Genomic DNA, 22,852 nt, shown 5'->3' with positions numbered 1-22,852 from the left:
GTTTCTTCAAATTGGACAGAAATTCTAAAAATTTACATGATATAACCAATAATGAGATAGGAAGCCAAAGAAACTTTCTTGAAATGATCAATCATTCAAAACCAGTTTGGATTAACCATGCTAGAGGAAAGACTAAATTACCTTTTTTCTCTATATAGAAAATATTATAAAGTTGCGTCACAAAAAAACAAAGATGAAGGAGCTTGTAAGGTGAGTAGATAACAAAACAGTTAAAATATGATTCTAAAAAATGTAGCTTAAAAAAATAGACAAAAAGCATTATAAAGATGTATCAACTAATTAATAAAAATATAATTTGTGGATTTTGTGATTTTATATGATTTTACAACTTAAAAAATTCTATAATTTTGTGATTTCTTATTCTCAATACATATTCTTCCTCACACTTAATTTTGGATTCCTTTTCTTAAAAAGGATCACTTTTCTAAGTTTGTTCCTGCTGCTATAACAAAATACCACAGACTGAGTAACCTATAAACTATGTATCACAGTTCTGGAGACTGGGAAGTGCAAGACCAAGGCACCAGCAGATATGCTGTCTGGTGAGGCCTGCTGTCTGTTTCCAAGATGGTGCCATCTTGCTGTGTCCTCACATGGCAGAAGGGCAAAAAGAATGGACTCTGGGTTCTCACACAGCAGAAGAAATGGAAAGATACCAGCAGCTCTCTGTGGCATCTATTATAAGGGCATTAATCCCATTAGTGAGGAAAAAGCCCTCTAGGTTTAATAATCACCTCCCAAAGGCCAAACCTCTTAATACCATCACCTTGGGGTTTAAGTTCCAACATATGCATTTCAGAGGGGCACATACCTTCAAATCATAGCAATCCCCAAGTGATATACACTTCGGGCCCCATGGAACCTACACCTACCCTTGGCCATATCCAGCCACATGGATGTCCCACAGTACTTCACTATCAATATGCCCAAAGTGATGCTCCATGCCCCATAGCTGCCCCTTAGCATCTCTCTAGAACAGCAGGACCCTCAGCCTGTTGCAAAGCCACACACCCAAGTCATTCCTGATGACTCCTTCTCCCTTGTTTAACCCAGTCCCAGCTCCTAAAAATATCTCATCGTCATTTCTTCCTCTTGAAACTGACTGCCATCTCCCCGTGTTCCACACCTGCTGGGACTGTTGCAGAGTCCTTCATTGTCTGCTGGCTTTCATGCTGCATCACCAGTCCTCCTCATGACGTTTCCCTCCTAACTCCCACTTATGACCATGTCACTGCCTTATTCACATTTTTTTTTTCAAGTCCAACCTCTAATCCAAATCTCTTAGCATAACCTTGAACATTACCTTCAAGGTACAGATATTATTTAACTCCCTAGCCTAATGTTTAAGACTGTTGCTCAGACCCCAGACTCTGTTTATGTTCCAGTGTACTGAACTAATTTCAGTCTGCAAACTCACATTGTTCTTTCTTGTCAATGGATCAAGAAGCTCTCCACATTCGTCTTCTTGGCAAACTCTTTTCATTCCTTAAGACTCAGTTCAGTCACCTTTGCTATGAAGCCTTGCCTGATGCCCTCTCCCCTATGTCTGCACACAGCAGTCTTCCACCATATTGCATTGTAAACATTTGCACCCCACCTAGGTGGAAGATCCACAGCTACTCACCTGTTACCCTTGATCCTCATTAGTCCCAAGGTTGATGTATGAATCTCTTCTCCCTACACTATGCCCAGTTTCTAAAATTCCAATGAGAGTTAAGGTGGGTTGACATGTATGCATTTAAATTACAACTACCAAGAGGTTTAGAGTGATCTCTTTCTCTTTTTGGGGGAGGAATGAAGATAGGGCGCATGGAGGTTGTATATGACAAACTTTTATTATCTGTATTTTACACTTTGGATTATTTTTAAAAATTTACAGAAAAATCACATTACTTTTATAATCAGAAAATGCCCAACTCTGTCATAGCAACGATAGATAGTTCACTATTCTCGCTTGTGGTGAAAAGACCTGAATCTCTATATCTTGCATTTTCTATCACTTTCCTTTCTGATTTAACATGAAGAAAGATCAATCTTCTTCTTTTGCATATATTTTGCAGCAACTTTTACACTTTTTTTTCTTTTTGTGTATTTGTCTGTATAGAGACAGGGTCTTACTATGTCGCCCAGGCTGGCCTCAAACTCCTGGCCTCAAGGGATCCTCCACCTTGACCTCCCAAAGTGCTGGGATTGCAGGTGTGAGCCACTGCATCCAGCCAATTTTTACAATTTTTATCCAGTAGCAATGGAGGCCTTGGCAAGACTGATTCATTCATTCATTTATTTATTCTTTCATTTTTGGGCTAGGGTAGTACATTCACATGGCTCAACATTCAAAAGATAAAAACTCTCCTTTCCACCTCTGTGCCAGGTCACTCTTGTGTTCCACAGAGGGCACATTTTTATTAGTTTCTTCCACTTCCTTCTCAACATGTATTTTCTTTTTCTTTCTTTTTTTCCTTTCCTTTTTTGTTTTTTTGTTTTTGAGATGGAGTCTCGCTCTGTCGCTAGGCTGGAATGCAGTGGTGCCATCTCGGCTCACTGCAACCTCCGCTTCCCGGGTTCAAGCGATTCTCCTGCCTCAGCCTCCCTAGTAGCTGGGATTACAGGCATGTGCCACCACACCCAGCTAATTTTTGTATTTTTAGTATAGAGATAGGTTTTCCCCACGTTGGCCAGGATAGTCTCAATCTCCTGACAATGTGATCCACCCACCTCGGCCTCCCAAAGTGCTGGGATTATAGGCGTGAGACACCGCACCTGGCCCCGAGGTGTATTTTCAAGTAAATGTTCTCCAATTTTTCTTATCTAAAAAAAACACTTGTCTTGACCGGGGCTGCCATAACAACATGCCATAGACTAGGTGGCTTAAACAACAAAATTTGATTTTTCCTTAGTTCTGGAGGTTCGGCGTGCAAGTTCAGAGGCAGGCAACATCAGGTTCTGGCGAGGGCTCTCTTCCTCACTGACAGGTGCCTTATTCTAACCTCACATGGCAGAGTGAGAGCTACCAAGCTCTTGGGCCATAGTAATACTTAAATATAAGAAACAAAACCAAAAATACTTATGTGCAATACCAACTGATCTTTTCTTTTCCTTCCAAAATGGAGTTTACCAAAATACAAATATGAAGTTTTTCAGAGCACGTACCTTCCCCTGCTCTCCTCTTCAGTTTTTTTTTTTTTTTTTTTAAATACCACCTCTATGGTCGTTTTCCTAAAATACGATTCCAAGGCTGTGTGTACCTCTCCTGCTCAAATCCTTCGGAACATTGTTCCGGGCTCATCAGGAGTCTGACTGCAGACTCCCTTCTCTGACTTTAACATCACAGGATGCAGCACTTCCTGCGTTCTACTATGGGGGGCACCCTGAATTACTTGGGTTGACTTTCTGGCCTCTGTGCTTACTCAAACAATTTCCTCTGTTTGGAAGGCCCACTCCACAATTCTTTCCCCAGTCTTCGTTCAAATGTCACTTCTGCTAGCATTAGCAGTTTCCTCCTCCAGGTCCTCACATCGCCCTATAACAAGTTACAAGGTAAGTACCAGAAGAGAATTCTCAATAATCATTGTGCTCCCCTACCCTCTACACCTCCAGCGGTAACTGTATCTTATTCATTTTTGTGTCTATGAAGCACAGTGTTGCACTTTAGAGACACTACATGGAAGTTGGCCCAAAGGGTAATAAGTTGTATTTGCCAAGATGATAACATGGATTTACAGTAACCTCTGAAACTTTATAAAGAAAGATGATTAAGTTAAATTGATACACCTAGCATCACAGCTGTGGAAGCTTGTGGTCTTCTTTATGTTGAAGGTAAAATGGATATAATGAATTAGTTGCTGTTTTTGGATGATATAGAAGTTGAATTCCTTGCTTAAGCCTCTCAAAGAGAAAGATATATTAAAATTCATTAAAACCAGTACCGTAAACTGCACAGAACAGCCTGGTTCCCTAGAGCATTTCTCTGGGGCAGTCAGTTTTCATTTAAAAAATGAAGTTTGGATTTTAAACATGTTTTAAAAGTGATTAGGCTCCAGCAGGAGTTCTTAAATTCCTGCCTATACCATGAATCCCAAATGCACTGCCTCTATCACCTAGGAAAAAAAATTGTCAAGGTTGAGCCAGATGCAATGTATAATACCAGATGATAGATGCAGCTCATTGTGTTAAAAGGTGTTAAACACTTAAATGCATGTGATATATTCTGTATCACAAGGGTAAGGAAGTTCCATTCCATATTCTAATTTGCGTCTTCTAATACACACTTGTGGTGTATGTGGTAATCAATCTTTGTTCTATGTCCTATTCGGATCAATGCAACCAGAAATCCTTAAAATGGACTTTTATTATCTCTAGCTCTGTTTTACTGTTCTATTTGTTTATTTTAAAAAGATTTTAGAATGGTGTTTAAGTTGGGCTGGTGGCTCACATCTGTAATCCCAGCACTTTGGGAGGCCAAGGTAGGAGGATTGCTGGAGCCTAGGAGTTGGAGACCAGCTAGAGCAACATAAGGAGACACCGTCTCTGCAAACAAACAGGCAAAAAAAAAAAAAAAAAAAAAAAAAAAAAAGTAAGAAAGAGAGAAAGAAGGAAAGAACAAGAAAAAAATTAACTGCATTAAATGCAGAAATCTGTCTTAAGGATATTGTGGATGGCAATGAAGACAGAGTTTTTGACACTGGATTATTTAAAGCATAATTTAAACCTCTTTTTCTCCCCTCATAGAATTGTGAATTTTTGTGTTTTAATAATATTTAAGCCGGGCATGGTGGCGGGTGCCTGTAGTCACAGCTACACTGGAGGCTGAGGCCGATTGCTTGAGCCCAGGAGTTGGAGGCCAGCATGCATAACATAATGAAACCTAGTCTCTAAATACATGCCTCTCTATATATATTTAAAATTCTGATGTGAAAATATTTTAAAATTTACATTTCAAATGTTTTTAATTGCATAATACACAAAATGTAAATAATAAAATAATTTAATATTAAATTCAAAAATGAGGTAGAAACAAAGCACAGCGATATAAATAATAAATTTTCCTTTACAGTTTTGAGACGGTCTTTTAAGTTTTCCATTTCCTTCTTAAGGTCACTGAAAGGTGCTCCTTGGAGCCAGCCCGCAAAGCACGCATTTGGAAAAACATAACTATACACTCCTAACCCTAAGTATTAGAAGTGAAAGTAATGGAATCTCGATGGAAACCCAATATCACTTTTTTGATGAGCTATTTTGAGTATAATAAATTTGAACTGTGCCAATGCTCGGAGAAAAAATTTAAAAGAAGAACGGAGCGAACAGTAGTTTCCTGCTCCGCTGACTAGAAACAGTAGGACGACACTCTCCCGGCTGGAGGAGAGCGCTTGCGCTCGCACTCAGTTGGCGCCCGCCCTCCTGCTTTTTCTCTAGCCGCCCTTTCCTCTTTCTTTCGCGCTCTAGACACGCGGGAAGGCCAGCCTAGCGTAGCTGGGCTCTGATTGGCTGCTTTGAAAGTCTACGGGCTACCCGATTGGTGGATCCGGGGTCCTTTAGCGCGGTGAGTTTGAAACTGCTCGCACTTGGCTTCAAAGCTGGCTCTTGGAAGTTGATCGGAGAGTTACGCGGTTGTGGTAGCTGCCGCTGCGGCCGCCGCGGGATAATAAGCCGGGTACAGTGGCTGGGGTCAGGGTCGTGTCTAGCGGGCGGCTCGGGGACCTCGAAGGGCGAGTATTGAGGAACGGGGCCCTCTAAGAAGGCCGGACTGGAGAGCAGGGACCTGCGCGGGGCCAGGCTGGGCCTTGGGGTCGGGTGGGCAGGGCCTTTGCCTGGGCCTGGGCGTGTGAGCCACACTGCGCCGGCTTTAAAGGGAGGCTATGGGAGCTCAGCCTGGCGGGGTTAGGCGGCGTGGGGGTGGGGGTGGGGGGTCGGGGCTGCAGTTGTGAGTTGAGGTCGGCTGTTCTCAGGAACTGCCTTAGGAGGCTTTCGGGTCTTGATTGAAGCAAAATTCGCTCCCCCACACTGAGCGCCAGCGGAGTGGCAGGCTCCTTCCTGGGCCCGGCCCCTGAGCGCCCTCCCATCCCGCCTCGGAGGTGGGAAAGCGGGACCGCACCTGGGCCAGGTACAGGCGCAGATTCCTAAAGCGAGGCTGCCCTGAGAAACCGATCCCTGAACTCGTGGGCCTTCTGGGGCTTGCTCTGCCCACGGCCCCGGCCCACCTGGAGCTGTTAAGAACACTCAGCCCAGGCACTTAACACTCATGAGCAGTGTAGTGCAGTTTTTTTCATTTAAAAAGATATATCTCTGCTTCTTTCTGGATTGATTTTTTCTTTGAAGATGAAAATGGGAAACAGAACTTAAAGGTCTGTTCAGAGCGGGCTTTATAAATGATTTTATCATCAGTGTTGGGTGTTAGAAAAATCTAGGTAATTATGCCTGGAGTTCTGACGTTTCATTGACAAACTTCAGAGGAAGTCTTGAACTTCTGGTTTTTTTTTTTTTTTGTAAACCCATTCATTGTGATTCAGGTATACAGTTTTTCTGCTTAGTCCTTGACTTTGTGTAGGCTATAATTCGAATTTTATCTGTGGAATTGCACTTTTCATTCTTTTGTTTTAGGGTGCTTAAGTGATATTTCCGACTCTTGGAAAAAGTACCTTGGAAGTCTTGAGCATGTTTGTGACCTCTGCAAGCAGAGGAAAAAAAGATTAAAATTGTCACGTGGGCAACTGGAAACACTTAAAATGTTTTTGCCACTTTAAACAAAATTTTCCTAATGAACAATCTGAACACATTTTAGTTCTCTCCTTATAACTATAAAAAATAGTGTTTTGAATAAAATTAGGAATATCATAAAGCAGTATAAATTTGTTGAAATATTTGGGTATAACTTTGGCACACTCAGGTACTAGTGTCACAACAAGGGAACATAATTCTGGTTTTTCTTTGGAAAGAATAGACAAGCTGATATCTGAATTTGAGGGTTATTTTGATTGGAAGAAGCTAAATAAATACTACACTAGCATAGAATATACACATGTTTCCAATGTCTCAGGAGTCAAGAAGGATGGAAAGTTATTGTAGGAGTCCTTACCCTTGTAAATATTGTTTGAATGTAGTTAATATTTATGGAATACTTATGTACTGCAGTAGGCACAGTGGAAAATGCTTTACATATAGTGTAATGCTTAAAACTACTCAAGTTAGTGGCATGTAATTAAGTCAGTTTTTCCTTCATTTTAGGATCTGCCATACCCATTGACTAACTATGGAAGATTATACCAAAATAGAGAAAATTGGAGAAGGTGAGTGGTTTTAGTAATGTAAATTTTTTGGGATGATTTAACAATGCTACAACTTCTGTAATATGAACACATGTAAATATTTATTAAAATTCAACCATTAAGATGTCTTGTAGTACCAGTGTGCATTAATATATGTTCTTTACTTAATAAACGCAAATTTGTTCACATTTCAAGAGAATTGAAATTACTGAATCCCTAATGACCCGTCCCTTCACCCCCATAGTCTTACAGTCTTCTGATACTAAGGAAGTATCAGAAATACTTGTATTTTGAAGACACTATTGATGACTTGCACATGTGTTGAGGGGCAGAGGTTAGGGATGCAGAATTATGCTAATTTCATAATCTATTTTTAGTCTCTTTCAATTATTTTTAGGATGATAAATATTTTTATCCAGACTTTATAGACTGGTTACAATAATTGACTTAATCTAATTTAAATAAAATTTCTATTTAGTTACCTTAAGAAAAAAATGACCTGCCATATGTACATGTTTAAGCTATTCTAAAACTATAACTTACGTATATAATCATTCCCTTTCTGTGGTACTTGAAGGAATGATCAGATCTATATATGGCACAAATGAGGGGTATATCCCTTCGCCTGTTCCTTGACTCCAACAGAACATTCTCAATTCTCCAGGTACAAAATAATTTGCTAGTAGAATCCAGTTTATATCGGTTCTGCCAGAAGGAAATTCCCAACTATATTTTTAATGTGATCAAAGACCTCACTTGACAAGAAATAGTAGAAAAAGAAGGGGGGAATACTGGAGGGAATTTAGTGAAATAGGAATGACAAGTTAGTGTGGTGTTCGATTGGAGGGGTGTGTGTGTGTATTTATTTTTATTTTTAAATAAATACCTCATACCCATTCTACTAAACAAGTTTTGCTGCTGAATTAAAAATAATGTGATTAGTATGTCTAATGCTTTGTAGTATGTTTCTTAAATTCCCAGGAAATTTGTGTTGATTTTAGTTTGGCATAAAAAGAGACCACCTTAAAGTATAAATATATTTTTCTTTAAGATGATAGAACTCCAAACCTATAGGAAACTACAGATTTGACTTCTGAGAAAAGTACTTTAATTGCTACCATAAATAAGAGCAGTTAAGAATGTAATTTTAAATGTAATCCATTACATGCATTAAGTCATATGACTCTCATTTTTTATTTCTATAAGTGTGACAGTGGTAAACCCTCTAACTTTTCTGGATCTCGGTTTCTGCCTCTGCAAATGGTGGTAATTGGACTTAACACGAAAGATATAATTCAATTGAACAATATTATGGAAAGCATTTGTTTGAGTGCTTTAACTCAGAAAACCTTCAAATGTTTATCATTTGAACATTGTATTATTACTATGAACACTGTCTCCAAAACTGTCTCTTTACCAGCTCAACTGTAATTTGGATTTCTTTGATGTCCTCAAATGTATCCTGTGATTTGGCCTATGAGTTTTGGCAATGGCTGTTCTTTCTACCTGGAGGCCAGTCTCTACTGGCTTCATTTTTTATCTCCTCCTCTAGTCCAAGAGCATTTTGTAGTTCCCTTTGCATCATGCTTAATATCCATTTTGATTATTATACCATAGTATCCTTGAGGGCTGGGGTTTTTGTCTTGTTCACAACTGTTTGCCCACTGCCTGTCAGTAGTGCCCAACCCACAGGAGATAGCCAAATAGATAATCATAACATCTGTGTTCCTTGTTTGTTCTTCTGAACACTGTTTCTTTTTCTGGCTTGTATTGTTGTTTCTACTCCAAGCCTGATTGTTTTGGATTATGTGCTGGATGTTGTTTTGGAAAAATGAACTTGTGAAAATAAATGGAGGCCTAAATGATCCACACAGAATTTTCTTTTGGTTCTGCTAGGTATCTGGTTAAAGTCTAGTATTAAAATAGTACTTTAAAAGTTATATTTTTTCCCCTCAACTTTTCATTTTGAACATTTCCAAATCTGTATTGAAAGGTTTATGCAATGAACTTGTAATAGTTTTACCAAGATGTTGGTGTTTTGTCATATTTACTTTATTATCTGTGTGTATGTTAGCATTGTTTATTTTTTATTTTTTTCATTGACACATTTTAATTGTATGTATTCATGGGGTATGGTTTGGTGAGTTGATACATGGATGTGTTGTATGATCAAATCATACAGAGTAATTAGCATATCCATCACCTCATGCATTTGTCATTTCTTTGTGGTGAGAACATTCAATTGTTTTGCGTTTTAATCCATTTCAAGTAAGTTGTAGAAATGTTCTACCCTTAAATCTGCATGTATATTCTGAATATCCACCCAAGGTCATGCCTTTCATTTGGCAGTTAATGCCTCTTTAATTCTGATTTAGAAGAGTCTGCCTTTTCTCTCACTTGACAGTGAGTCTTGACAACCTAATTCATTTCTTAAATATATCCAGACTTTACTATTTTAAATGTTACAAAAATTGTTCTCTGGTTTCTTCTGAATTACAGAAATCGGAGTGTTGTCATACTAATCTTTGAACTCCTTCCTGTCTTAAGAAAATGTCTTTTTGGATCGTAGAGTAGCTGTATCCATGATGGTGGAACCTTACCTGGCATTTAGTGGGCATTTGATAAATACTTGCTTAATGAAGGTTTTCTGCTTAAGGGCCTCCATAACTTGATCATATCCTACATATTTTTCTTTTGTTTCCTTTTGTTTCCTGGGATAAATCTTCCGTTCAATTTACAGTGATCTTCTAGGCTTACCTGTGTTATGATTTTTGTCTCCTTAGTTATTTATACTTAGTTAAATACCCTAGAGTAGTTCTGTCTTTAGAATTCCAAGTTCATTTTGGAGCATATACCATGTATTTCAAAAACAATTTTGGATGATTAACCAATAGAATAGTTCTGCTTTGTTTAACCCCTCTTCCAGTAGTTCAGTAAGAAGTGATATTATCTCTAAAATTCAACACATTGAGTGTTGGCCACTGGTTAATTGTTAATTCTGAAAGCTATTTAGGATTAGGTGATATTGTACACTTGAGGGAGAAGAAAGGATGCTAGAAAAAAAATTAGTTCTGAACTTAACGTTAACTGCTTATGTTACTACATTATGCAAGTGACTAATTTTCCTGAGATCACTTTAACAGTATGCCAGATGATTGTGCTACTGGTTTACCTACTTTTTGTGTTTAATGAGAGCTTAATTTACATCCAAAAAAAAATGTAGATTTTAAGTTTATGAAAGTTATCTACTTTTAAGGATGACTGTGAGGATTAAATATAGTCAATTCTCCTTTAACGTAGAATAATTTTGGTTATCAAAAAGTTATACATTAATCCACAATTTAATCAGAATAGTATAAAATGGCTTTTATGTCATTTTATAGTTTTAAAATGACACCAGTATTTAAGAAAACATAGACTTTTGTATAGAGGTTCTGTCAAAAAAATTAAGCTTAAATAACATCAATTTGCTACTGCTCAAACTGTTTAATATTCTGACTAAGCAGTTGGTAATTTGTTGGTTTGTTAGCCTTTTTTGCAATATTGCTACCTTCAGAGAAACTCATAAAAGCTATAGAAGAAGCTTTTTTCCTAGAACAGTGCACTCTAATCACTTTTGAAGTTAAAACAATGCCATGGAAAGTAAGCTATTCAACAAAATTTTGTGTGTACTTAAGGGGTTCAGGACCTCCCTAAACTCCAACTCGAGTTTAAAAAGACTTACCTAGGGAATTCAGCGTTGCCACATATAATGATGCATTTTAGCTAGTCTTCTCCCTTATTGCCATTTCATTCCCTGTATCCATCTCCTCCCTCCCTGCTATTCCTTATGATTGATACTGTTGCTCACTACCTGAAGCCCAGATATCGAAATCAGTATTTTTATCAACTTGCAAATGGGTGTGAGGCTTTCCTAATATGTAGTACATACTATGTGCTTTATTAGGTTTAATAAACAAACATCTGGTCTTTTTTCTCCATTCTTTTGAGAATGAGGACTGTTGGCTGTATTTTGAGATACAGATAAAAGTGTTTTGAAAAGCATAAAGCACTCTACAGTATTTTCTGGAAGTGTCATAATGACTCTTATCAGTAATATTTCTGGAGCCCAAATTTTTACACTATATTTTATGCCTGCTTTATTGCTGGGTAGGATATTGGCAGAAGGTTAATTTTAATTTGCAAATGATCTATTTTGTTCTGTAAAATATGCTGGAACATTAATGGTGATTTAGATGTATAGAAAACTTGTGATGACTACATGAATTTTATTTTTAAGCCATACAGATTGTAGTTACTCTCAATTTCTTTTTGGAAGCAATAAGGGTATGAGTAAGATACTTCCCGTATGGCCACACCAGACATTTCTATCATGTGACCCTTATGAGATTCAATAATCTTAAAATCTTTCAGTTTGACTAGGTATGGTGGCTCACGCCTGTAATCTCAGCACTTTGGGATGGCGAGGCAAGTAGATTGCTTGAGCTCACGAGTTCCAGAGCAGCCTGGGCAACATGGTGAAACCCCATCTCCATCAAAAAGACAAAAATTAGCCGGATGTGGTGGCACGTGCCTGTAGTCCTAGCTACTTGGGAGGCTTGGTGGGAGGATCCCTTGAACCCAGGAGGTGGAGGTTGTAGTGAGCCTTGATTGCCCCACTGCACTCCAACTTGGACAAGAGAACAAGACCCTGCCATAAGGAAGAAAAAAAAAGATCTTTTTTGTGAGTGTGTCACACAGCATATTATTTACTTTGTTTCAGGTACCTATGGAGTTGTGTATAAGGGTAGACACAAAACTACAGGTCAAGTGGTAGCCATGAAAAAAATCAGACTAGAAAGTGAAGAGGAAGGGGTTCCTAGTACTGCAATTCGGGAAATTTCTCTATTAAAAGAACTTCGTCATCCAAATATAGTCAGGTATGGTATAATATCTGAATGTAAGCCATTTTCTGCATGCTATTTCAAATATAAATTTCAACTTGGAAATCTTTACATTTGCTTAATTTCTTGGTCTAGCCTTACCGAGTGGACTAGAACCCTATTTTTGTTAGCTGAGAATGCTGCACATATGTAAAAGAGAACAGGCTGTTAAAACAAGAACAGAGTTAGAGGAGATTGGTGATGTAGATGAATATTTGGGGCTGGAAAAGCAAGGTAAATTGGCCATGGGAGTAAAGTCCTTTTCATAGAGCTTTGTCAACTCTCTCCTACTTGGGGAGCTCTAGTTCCTGAAGATCCTTTAGTCAGTCTTAAGAAAGGTAGCTAGGTCGAATGAAAAAGATTTTTTTCCTTAATGTGTTTGCATTGGGTGTTTTTGGAGAGCTGTCTTCCTAACAGTCCAAGTTAAAATCTAATTGTATTTGTCTGGGGCTAGAGATTAGAAGTAGCTTTTAAGGTCAGATACCACTTTAAAATTTATTTTTATAATTCACTTCGATGAAAAAATAAGCTCTCAGCAATTAGTAACCAACCTAGATACGTTCTTTTGGAATACAGGCTCCTTATAAACAAGCACCTCCTGTACAAGGCCTAATTTTAAATAGTTGCCCTGAGATTCCTTTCTTAAATTTGAGTTTTGAGTCTCAGCCATTAGGGAAGTTACTACATCTTCCCCAGTTTTTATTATAGCAACTGAAATTATGGAAGGAGTTTTATTTTGTGAAACAGAGGTCAAAAATGTTTGCTGGATTCTTCTTTCATATATGTCTATTTTTTTCCAGTCTTCAGGATGTGCTTATGCAGGATTCCAGGTTATATCTCATCTTTGAGTTTCTTTCCATGGATCTGAAGAAATACTTGGATTCTATCCCTCCTGGTCAGTACATGGATTCTTCACTCGTTAAGGTAAAAGCTTATCTAATTTTATTAATATTTATGCACTGTGGATATAAAGCGACTATATACAGAAGTCCCTAGGTTTTGTGGGAATATGCTTGGAAAAAGTGTTAGAAAATAGAATAAGAAAAAGTATTTCATTTTTCTCCCTCATGGTTAGTTTATACAGGTTAGAGTTACCCATGTTATTACTAGATACTGTTTCTAGTAAGTAAAAAGTAGTGCCTGAGATAACATAGAACTGATAAGTATTGTTGGAAACTAGGGTAGTCTGGTCTTTCTTTGGCTGTCAGATATATGTAAAACAAAGTAATGAAAGCCTAGGGCAGAGTAGTGGTTGTAGATGTTTTATTCCAGTTTTGAATATGTTTTGCTCAATTTATTGTAGACATTTATTATATTTCAGTTAAATTATAAAATTGTACAGTTTTAAGTACTGAAGTATATAAAAGTATCTTATTCTTACACCAGTTCTACCAAACCACTCTGCAGAGGTAGTGCTGTCGTTAGTTTTATTCATAATCTTATACTTGTATGTTCACTTTGTATGTATATAAAGACTTTTTTACACAAAATGGACTTATTTGCATATGTATAAGTATACATATTTTCCCCTTTTTGTGTAAAACATTATGAAGACATGTAGATCTACCTATGTCTAGTTACATTTTTGATATAATTATTTAAACCACTTCCATATTGATGAACATTTAAATTATTTTCCAACTTGGTTATTGTTGCTCTTATTAACAGTACTTCACTGAATGTCCTTATAGATATTTATCTTTGTGTGCAACTTTATAGGATAAATTTTTAAAGTGGGAATGAATGATGGATTGAAGATGTTTATTTACATTTTGATAGATACTGCCGGTTGCCCTCTAAAAAACTTGTAGCAATTTACTCTTAAGTACACATGGTGTGTAACACTTATTGTTTTAGTACATCATTACCAAAACTTGGTTTTATCAGTCTTTTAACTATGTGAAAAAGGCATATTAAGATTGTTTTAATTTTATATTTCATGACAATTTAACACTTCATATTTAGCTATTATAAACTGCCTGTTCCTATTCTCTACTATATTTTCATTAGGATACTGTCTTTAACAATCTTGCATGACTTTTGGACTTTCTGCTTTTATGTCTTGCTTTTAAGTCTTCCTCACTCAAAGATCGAATGTATTAGAATAATACATGTCAGTATTTTTCTGGTAGTTTTAGTAAGTCCTATCTTCTACACACACTTTTTTTGTCTTAAATTCTGTATGGATCAAGATTTATTTTGACTTAAAAACTGGGGTACAGATTCAGCTTTATCTTTTTCCAAATGACTAGCCAGTTGTTCTAACTGGTTTTATGTACAGGCAACAATGGTTTTACTTACAATTTTTGAATTTTACAATGAAGCAGAAATGATGCACATTCACTAGAAACCATACTTCATTTACCCATACAACCATTCTGTTTTTTCACTTTCAGTACAGTATTCAATAAATAACGAGGTATTCAACACTTCCAACTATATGCTAATGTAAGTGTTTCGAGCACATTTAAGGTGGGATATGCTTAGCTATGTTTGGTAGGTTAGGTGTATTCAATGCATTTCGACAAGGTCTTTTCAACTTAGAATAAGTTTATCCAGATGGAGCATCCGTTTTGTTTTGTTTTTGAATGCCACTTGTCCCTCTAAGATGGAGCATCTGTATTATTTCCCAATTTCAAACTGTAAGTCATTTTTCTGTGTACTTTGTTCTTGTAGTATTCATGTTACTTCAAATGTCAATGACATTGTCTTTGGCAACAAATGTAAAGCACTTTTCTCTGAACTAAGCAGCATTTTATGATAATTTTATCCATTTCAATATATAATCATAATATCTTTGCCATCACTTTTAGAATCTAATTTTTTCAAAAAGGAAATGAATATGTAAAAATGAAAGATAGAAAAGGCCAACTGTATTGAAGATAGAAAATAGAGTTGGTAGAGGTATATGGAACAAAATTCAAGAGGCTTCTATGTAGAAAACCAACTTGTAATTTAAGGATTGGGGACCAAAAATGTTTAAAGACTAAATGCATTGACATGATTATAGATATGTCTATAAGGTGAAGATCATTTTGTTAGGTATACAAGTGTGATGTTGTGTGTAAACGGCTTCCCACCCACAAATGCTTATTAGCCTAAAATGGCCTGAAAGCTCCAGTAATTAAATTATTTCTCTGGAACCTAATTTTTTGTCTTTGAAACAGATTATTTAGAAAATCATGTACTTTGCTTAAGTTTCTAACTTTTTTTGCTTTTTCCAGAGTTATTTATACCAAATCCTACAGGGGATTGTGTTTTGTCACTCTAGAAGAGTTCTTCACAGAGACTTAAAACCTCAAAATCTCTTGATTGATGACAAAGGAACAATTAAACTGGCTGATTTTGGCCTTGCCAGAGCTTTCGGAATACCTATTAGAGTTTATACACATGAGGTAAGTGGAATAGTGGTTTTTGATGGCTTTTGAATGTGTGTGATTGCTAGATTATTTTCTGTATTTGTGAAGTCAAGAAATAATAAAAGATATCTACTCAGTGCCAATATCAATTTATTGCCTGTCAGCTCCAAATTCATTGCATGCTATGTGAAAATGTAATTGAAGCCTTTAAGTATTTTTTCTTTGCCAGCTGCTATGTTAAGGTAGAGGGTACTAGAGAGACACAGCAGGAGGAAGGGATTTTCCTATCTACAGTTTTTACGTTCTCATTATTTTTTACTTTATTTACATTATTCCCATCCTTTGTTGTACTTTAATTCTTTATATTAAACTCTCCCCATTCAAGTCACCACCTCAGTTTCTGTCTCTTGACCGAACCCTTCCTGATTATAGTCAGATTGATTCAAAGACAGGTTTTGTTCCTTAAGGTATATTATTTCTGATACATTTAGGAATTAATTTGTTTAATCTGTGTTATATTGCTGACTTGGTATTTAGTGTTTCTGAAGGAAAGGGAACATTGTATAGTAAAGGATTATTGAAAAGCTATCTTCTGTGGAGTTGTCTACCCTTGACCCAAAGACTGTCTCCACATCAAAACTAATAACAGTGCTCATCTGATTAGTTGTCTTGGCTGGTTGTTAGCTCTTTTTATCTTTTTTTTTTTTTTTTTGAGACGGAGTCTGGCTCTGTTGCCCGGGTTGGAGTGTGGGCACGATCTCTGGTCACTGCAAGCTCCGCCTCCCGAGTTCATGCCATTCTCCTGCCTCAGCCTCCTGAGTAGCTGGGACTACAGGCGCCCGCCACCAAGCCTGACTAATTTGCTAATTTTTTGTACTTTTTTTTTAGTAGAGATGGGGTTTCACCGTGTTAACCAGGATGGTCTCTATCTCCTGACCTCGTGATTCGCTCGCCTCGGCCTCCCAAAGTGCTGGGATTACAGGCATGAGCCACCGCACCCCACCCTTTTTATCATTTTTTTACATGGCTATATAAATAAGATTATTTTGTTTTCTTTGTCTTAAACAAATGATATTGATCTCATTAGCTTTGTTCTAAGAGGCAATATTTTTACCATAAGATAAATTAATGGTTGGTTAGTTCTATATCACTAATAAGCTGTTATTTGACTTATTCATGTTTTTTAAATAATTTAAAAATCGTTTTTTATTGACACATTATACATATTTATGGGGTACAGTGTGGTATTTGGATACATGTATGCAATGTGTGTTAATTAAATTGGGGTAGTTAGCATATCCATTGCCCCAAGCATTTATTATTTCTTTTTGTTGGGAACATTCAAAATTCTTTGTTCTGGCTATTTGAAAATTTACAGTAAATTATTGGTAACTAGTCAGCTTACAGTGCTATAGAACACTAGAGCATATTTTTCTTTTTGAGCTGTAATTGTATCCATAAACCAACTTATCTCTATTTTCCTCTTCTAAGCCCTGAATAACCACTATTCTACTCTATGGCCATTAGATCAACTTTTTATGTTTTCATGTATGAGTGAACACATGTAGTATTTATCCTTCTGTGCCTGGCTTATTTCACAGCTCATCCTTGTTGCCATAAATGACAGGATTTCATTCTTTTATTGTGGCTGAGTAGTAGTCTAGTATTCCATTGTGTGCACCCATTGTGTGAGTGTGTGTATACACCACATTTTCTTTATCTGTTGATGGAAACATAGGTTGATTCCGTATCTTGGCTATTGTGAAGAGTGCTTCAATAAACACGGGAGTGCAGCTATCTCTTTGACATAATTGATTTTATTTATTTTGGACATACACCCCCAGCAGTGGGATTGCTAAATTATATGGTAGTTCTAGTTTGTAGTTTTTTGAGGATCCTCTGAACAGTTTTTCACAATGACTGTACTGATTTAAATTCCCACCAACAGTGCATAAAAGTTGCCCTTTCTCTGCGTTCTTGTCAGCACTTTTTGTCTTTTGATGATAATTACTCTAACTGGGGTGTGATAGATCATTGTGGTTTTGATTTGCATTTCCCTGATGAATAGTGATGTTGAGCACTTTTTCATATACTTGCTGGTCATTTGTATGTCTTTTGAGAAAGTTTTATTCAGATCATTTGACCATTTTTAAAATTGGATTCTTATTATTTTTTTATTCTGGATATTAATTCTTTGCTGGATGAGTGATTTGCAAATAATTTCTCCCATTCTGCAGATAGCTGCTTCATTCTGTTATTCTGTTACTTGTTTCTTTTGCTGTGCAGAAGCTTTTTAGTTCAATATAATCCCGTTTGTCTATTTGTTGTTGCTGAGACAGGGTGGAATGCCTATGCTGGAATGCAGTGGCGCAAACAGGGCTCACTGCAACCTCAACCTCCTGGGCTCCAGTGATCCTCCCTTGTCAGCCTCCTGAGTAACGGGGCCCATACACAGGTGTGCAACACCATGCTAGGCTAATTTTTTAAATTTTTGTAGAGATGGGCTGTCAGCATATTTCCCAGGCTGTTCTTGAACTCCTGGGTTCATGCGGTCCTCTCACTTTGGCCTCCCAAAGTGTTGGGATTATAGGCATGAGCTGCTGCACCTGGCCACCTCATTTGTCTAGTTTTGATATTGTTGCTTGAGCTTTTGAGGTCTTACTCATATGATTTTTGTCCAGGTCAATATCGATAACAGTGTTTGCCCTGTTTTCTTCTAGTAGTTTCATAGTTTAAGGTCTTTTTTAATCCATTTTGAGTTGATTTTTGTGTATGTTTAGTTATAGGGGTTTAGTTTCATTGTTCTGCATATGGATTATCCAGTTTTCCCAGCACCATTTATTGAAGAGATTGGCTTTTCCCTAGTGAATGTTCTTGTCGTCTTTCTCAAAAATGAGTTGACTGTAAATACATGGATTTATTTCTGGATTCTCTATTTTGTTCTATTGGTCTATGCATCTTTTTTTATGCTATATCATGCTATTTTGGTTACTATAGCTTTGTAATACATTTTTGAAGTCAGGTGGTATGATGCCTTCAGCTTTGTTCTTTTTGCTCAAAATTAGTTTAGCTATTTTGGGTCTTTTTTTGGTTCTATGTGAATTTTAGGATTTCTTTTTATTTTTGTGAAGAATGTCCTTGGTATTTTGATGGAGATTGCACTGAATTTTGTAGACTGTATTGGGTGGTAATATGGTCATTTTTATATTCTTGCAGTTCATGAACATGGGATATCTTTTTTTTGTATCTTCCTAATTTTTTTCTTCAATGTTTTATAGTTTTTGGTGTAGAGATTATACATCTCCTTGGTTAAATTTATTCCTAGGTTTTTTTGCAGCTAGTATACATTAGATTGCTTTCTTGATTTATTTTTCAGCCAGTTTGTTATTGGTGTATAGAAACTTTTAATTTTTGTATACTGATTTTGATTTTGTATACTGCAACTTTGTTAATCAGTTCTAAGAGTTTTTGGTGGACTCTCTTCAGTTTTTCTGTATATCATCTCTGCACACAGGGACAATTTGACTTCTTCCTTTGCAATTTGGATGCCCTTTATTTCTTTCTCATGTTTCTTATTCATGTTGTAATGGTACTGTTATGTAGCATCTTAGCAAGTGAAAAGTACCTGCACTTTGTTCAGTATCACCCCAAATCTATTATCAATGGGTTTGGTTTTTCAGTGAGGAGGAAGGTAAGGCTGTATAACTGTCTTGATCTTTAGTGATTTGAAAAGCAAAAAAAATATTTATTATGCTTTTATCTGTTTTGTCTTCTAATGAATAAAACTTAGAAATGAAATATTTATCTTCAATTTTGTGTACCTTTAATTGACTTAAACAATATTATTGATGGCAGTCATACAGCCTTTAAAGGACAGTCCTAATGAAAATATAGATGTTCAAGTTTAGCTAATTTTATGCACCACATTTATTCATTGTAAAAATTTGCTTTCTAATAGGTAGTAACACTCTGGTACAGATCTCCAGAAGTATTGCTGGGGTCAGCTCGTTACTCAACTCCAGTTGACATTTGGAGTATAGGCACCATATTTGCTGAACTAGCAACTAAAAAACCACTTTTCCATGGGGATTCAGAAATTGATCAACTCTTCAGGATTTTCAGGTAGCTATTAAAAACTGAGATAATAAAGGTAACATATGTAACAATGAGATTACATTTATGCTTTAAGAAATGTTTGTTTTCCTGTTTTTTAGAGCTTTGGGCACTCCCAATAATGAAGTGTGGCCAGAAGTGGAATCTTTACAGGACTATAAGAATACATTTCCCAAATGGAAACCAGGAAGCCTAGCATCCCACGTCAAAAACTTGGATGAAAATGGCTTGGATTTGCTCTCAGTAAGGAGTGCCCTTTATACTGAATTCCAAATTATTGATGATTCAGAATATATTCAGTTCTTTCTTTTACCTAGAAAATAGGAAGAATGCTTACATTTTTTAGCTGGGTGTCTGTTATATACATTGTATTATGCTAGCTTCATTTTAGATATCAAGAGGCACTAGTGGCTTTGAGAGGAAGATTTAGCATTAGTTTTTGTTTTTTATCTGACAAGTAGCTATGGACATTTTGAGGGAGAGACCAGGATTAATACTTTTTTTTTTCAAGTTGCTGAATTGTAGTGGCTCTCTTTTCTAGCATTTTTGTCGTTACTAAGCCCTCTTAGTTTATGCTAGATGTAAGTGTTTTTCTTATTGGTTGATATTTTAAATTATTAAAGCCATCTTCAGAATAAGCTTTATTCGCACTTTGTACCTAGCTTCTCCATCAGAAGGATCTATTGCTATACCATTGTATATGAGAAACATTGGTCTTTGGGTTACTTTCAGAGTGTGAAAACCCCTTATGCCACAAAATTAAGCTTAGATTTCCCCCAAATCAAATACAATAAGTCAGATTCCTTAGTCTAGCCACAATTGACATACCTTGGATTGGATAAATCTTTGTTGCTGGCATTGTTCTGTGCATCATAGCTTGGCACATCATAGTGGCATGGCATCACTGTCTTCGACTCTCTAGATGCCAGTAGTATACTCTTCACAGTTAGGACAACCAAAAATGTCTCCAGATATTGCCAAATGTCTCCTGATGGGCAAAGTCTATCCTAGTTGAGAACCATTATTGTAAATTAAACTTGGTTTCAAATTTGAGCTTTATTCCGTAGCTCTGTGAACTTGGGCAAGTTACTTCCCTTTGAGCCTCAATGTCCTCATTTGTAAAATGGCACTAATACCTACTTTTAGCTGTGGGAATTGAGTACCATGATTTATCCACAGCAGTTTGTATGGTGCTGGTTACATGAGAGTTCAAATGGTAACTAGTTAGTAAAATCTCTAGTCTGCTTGTTGATTTTAGTTTATTTTTTTAAGATTAGTATTTCTTAAAGATCAAATTTACAATCCTAAACTTTATTTAGCTTTTTCTGGTGCATAAACTAATTTATACTAAGTTGTCTGACTGTAATTCTTTTAGTGACTCAATTTTAGCTATTTTTATAACACATTGTGCTGTGAAGGGTTTTATTTGGAACTTGTTGGAAGCTACATCAGAAACTGCCATAGTTAATTGCCATTTAAAGAATGTTGTAAATAACTCAGGTGGCCATTTAATTCTCAACGTAAATATAATTAACTAGACATCTTTCCTATATTTATGTCTTAGTTTTAAAGCTATTTCTGAATGCTTGAGTCTTACCATAATTGATAACAAAAAGAGGTTATTGAGAATATCTGTGATTTACGGAGTAGGTTATTCTAGACCTCAAGGGTGAAATGTAGGGGAGGAGACATTTGTATGTTAAACTAGTGGAAATGCTCATTTAATAGATATTCACTGAAAGTATTAGTTTTGGTTTATTGCTAGAAAGGTTGAGGTTTTATGGAGATTTTGTAAAAAATGATTTATTTCCTAAATAAATATCTCTTTTTCTTTTTTCTCCCAGAAAATGTTAATCTATGATCCAGCCAAACGAATTTCTGGCAAAATGGCACTGAATCATCCGTATTTTAATGATGTGGACAATCAGATTAAGAAGATGTAGCTTTCTGACAAAAAGTTTCCACATGTTATAACAACAGATAGTTGTGTTTTTATTGTTAACTCTTGTCTATTTTTGTCTTATATATATTTCTTTGTTATCAAACTTAAGCTGTACTTCATCTTCTAATTTCAAAAGTATAACTTAAAAATGTACATATTCTATATGAATTTAAATATAATTCTGTATATGTGTGTAGGTCTCACTGTAACAACTATTTGTTACTATAATAAAACTATAATATTGATGTCAGGAATCGGGAAAAAATTTGAGTTGGCTTAAATCATCTCAGTCCTTATGGCAGTTTTTAGTTTCCTGTAGTTGGAACTACTAAAATTTAGGAAAGTGCTAAGTTCAAGTTTCATAATGCTTTGAAGTATTTTTATGCTCTGAATGTTTAAATGTTCTCATCAGTTTCTTGCCATGTTGTAACTATACAACCTGGCTAAAGATGAATATTTTTCTACTGGTATTTTAATTTTTGACCTAAATGTCTAAGCATTCGGAATGAGAAAACTATACAGATTTGAGAAATGATGCTAAATTTATAGGGAGTTTTCAGTAACTTAAAAAGCTAACATGAGAGCATGCCAAAATTTGCTAAGTCTTACAAAGATCAAGGGCTGTCCACAACAGGGAAGAACAGTTTTGAAAATTTATGAACAATCCTATTTTTAGGTATGTTTTGAAAGCTTTTTGTCTAAGTGAATTCTTATGCCTTGGTCAGAGTAATAACTGAAGGAGTTGCTTATCTTGGCTTTCAAGTCGGAGTTTAAAACTACACATTTTGACATAGCGTTTATTAGTAGCCGTCTAAAAAGGCTCTAATGTATATTTAGCTAAAATTACTAGCTTTGGGAATTAAATTGTTTAACTAATAATGCTGCTCATTGTGATTCTTATAAGCAGCCTACTTTGAATTATTTGCTGCAATCAAGAGAAGTGTACAATAGTTTTATTACTTTTTTAGCGTACTTCTATCCTTTTTCCAACCATATCTCCTCTGTTTTTCCTCCTGGTTAACGGGCTAGAATGTGCATTCCTGGATTACTGATTTTTACACTCGACTGGATATGTAACGAGGGATCTATCTAATTCATCTTGTCTTGGAAATGTTGCACTCTAGAAGAAAGTGTGTGTCACGTTCTTAGCAGCAGGACCTCTTATGATTGGTGGTTTGGTTGTCCTGTTCTGTAGTCTTTGGTGGAAGCCAGTTTGTTCTTAAGAGAATGTAG

The 22,852-nt window shown here is 36.2% G+C and overlaps 1 protein-coding gene across 1 annotated transcript; it reads left to right on the top strand.

The window, feature by feature from the left end:
• The first annotated feature begins 5,557 nt into the window (after positions 1-5,557).
• CDK1 (cyclin dependent kinase 1) lies at positions 5,558-22,498 on the top strand. Its single transcript, XM_007963352.3, has 8 exons — positions 5,558-5,671; positions 7,243-7,304; positions 12,046-12,202; positions 13,006-13,129; positions 15,430-15,600; positions 19,523-19,686; positions 19,779-19,920; positions 21,522-22,498. Exons 2-8 carry the CDS (start codon positions 7,268-7,270, stop codon positions 21,618-21,620), a joined length of 894 nt encoding a protein of 297 aa, XP_007961543.1. The 5' UTR covers positions 5,558-5,671; positions 7,243-7,267; the 3' UTR covers positions 21,621-22,498.
• Positions 22,499-22,852: the final 354 nt, after the last annotated feature.

This window comes from Chlorocebus sabaeus, chromosome 9 (assembly GCF_047675955.1).
Source record: "Chlorocebus sabaeus isolate Y175 chromosome 9, mChlSab1.0.hap1, whole genome shotgun sequence".
In the NCBI taxonomy this organism is placed as follows: domain Eukaryota; kingdom Metazoa; phylum Chordata; class Mammalia; order Primates; family Cercopithecidae; genus Chlorocebus; species Chlorocebus sabaeus.
This window is presented reverse-complemented; position numbering and strand designations above follow the sequence as displayed.

Bases quoted from the DNA above. Each gene is read 5' to 3' on its own strand.
- CDK1 (XM_007963352.3), top strand. From the start codon at position 7,268: ATGGAAGATTATACCAAAATAGAGAAAATTGGAGAAG. The intron at 19,687-19,778 runs GTAGCTATTAAA...CCTGTTTTTTAG, and splicing joins CAACTCTTCAGGATTTTCAG to AGCTTTGGGCACTCCCAATA. The intron at 19,921-21,521 runs GTAAGGAGTGCC...TTTTTCTCCCAG, and splicing joins ATGGCTTGGATTTGCTCTCA to AAAATGTTAATCTATGATCC.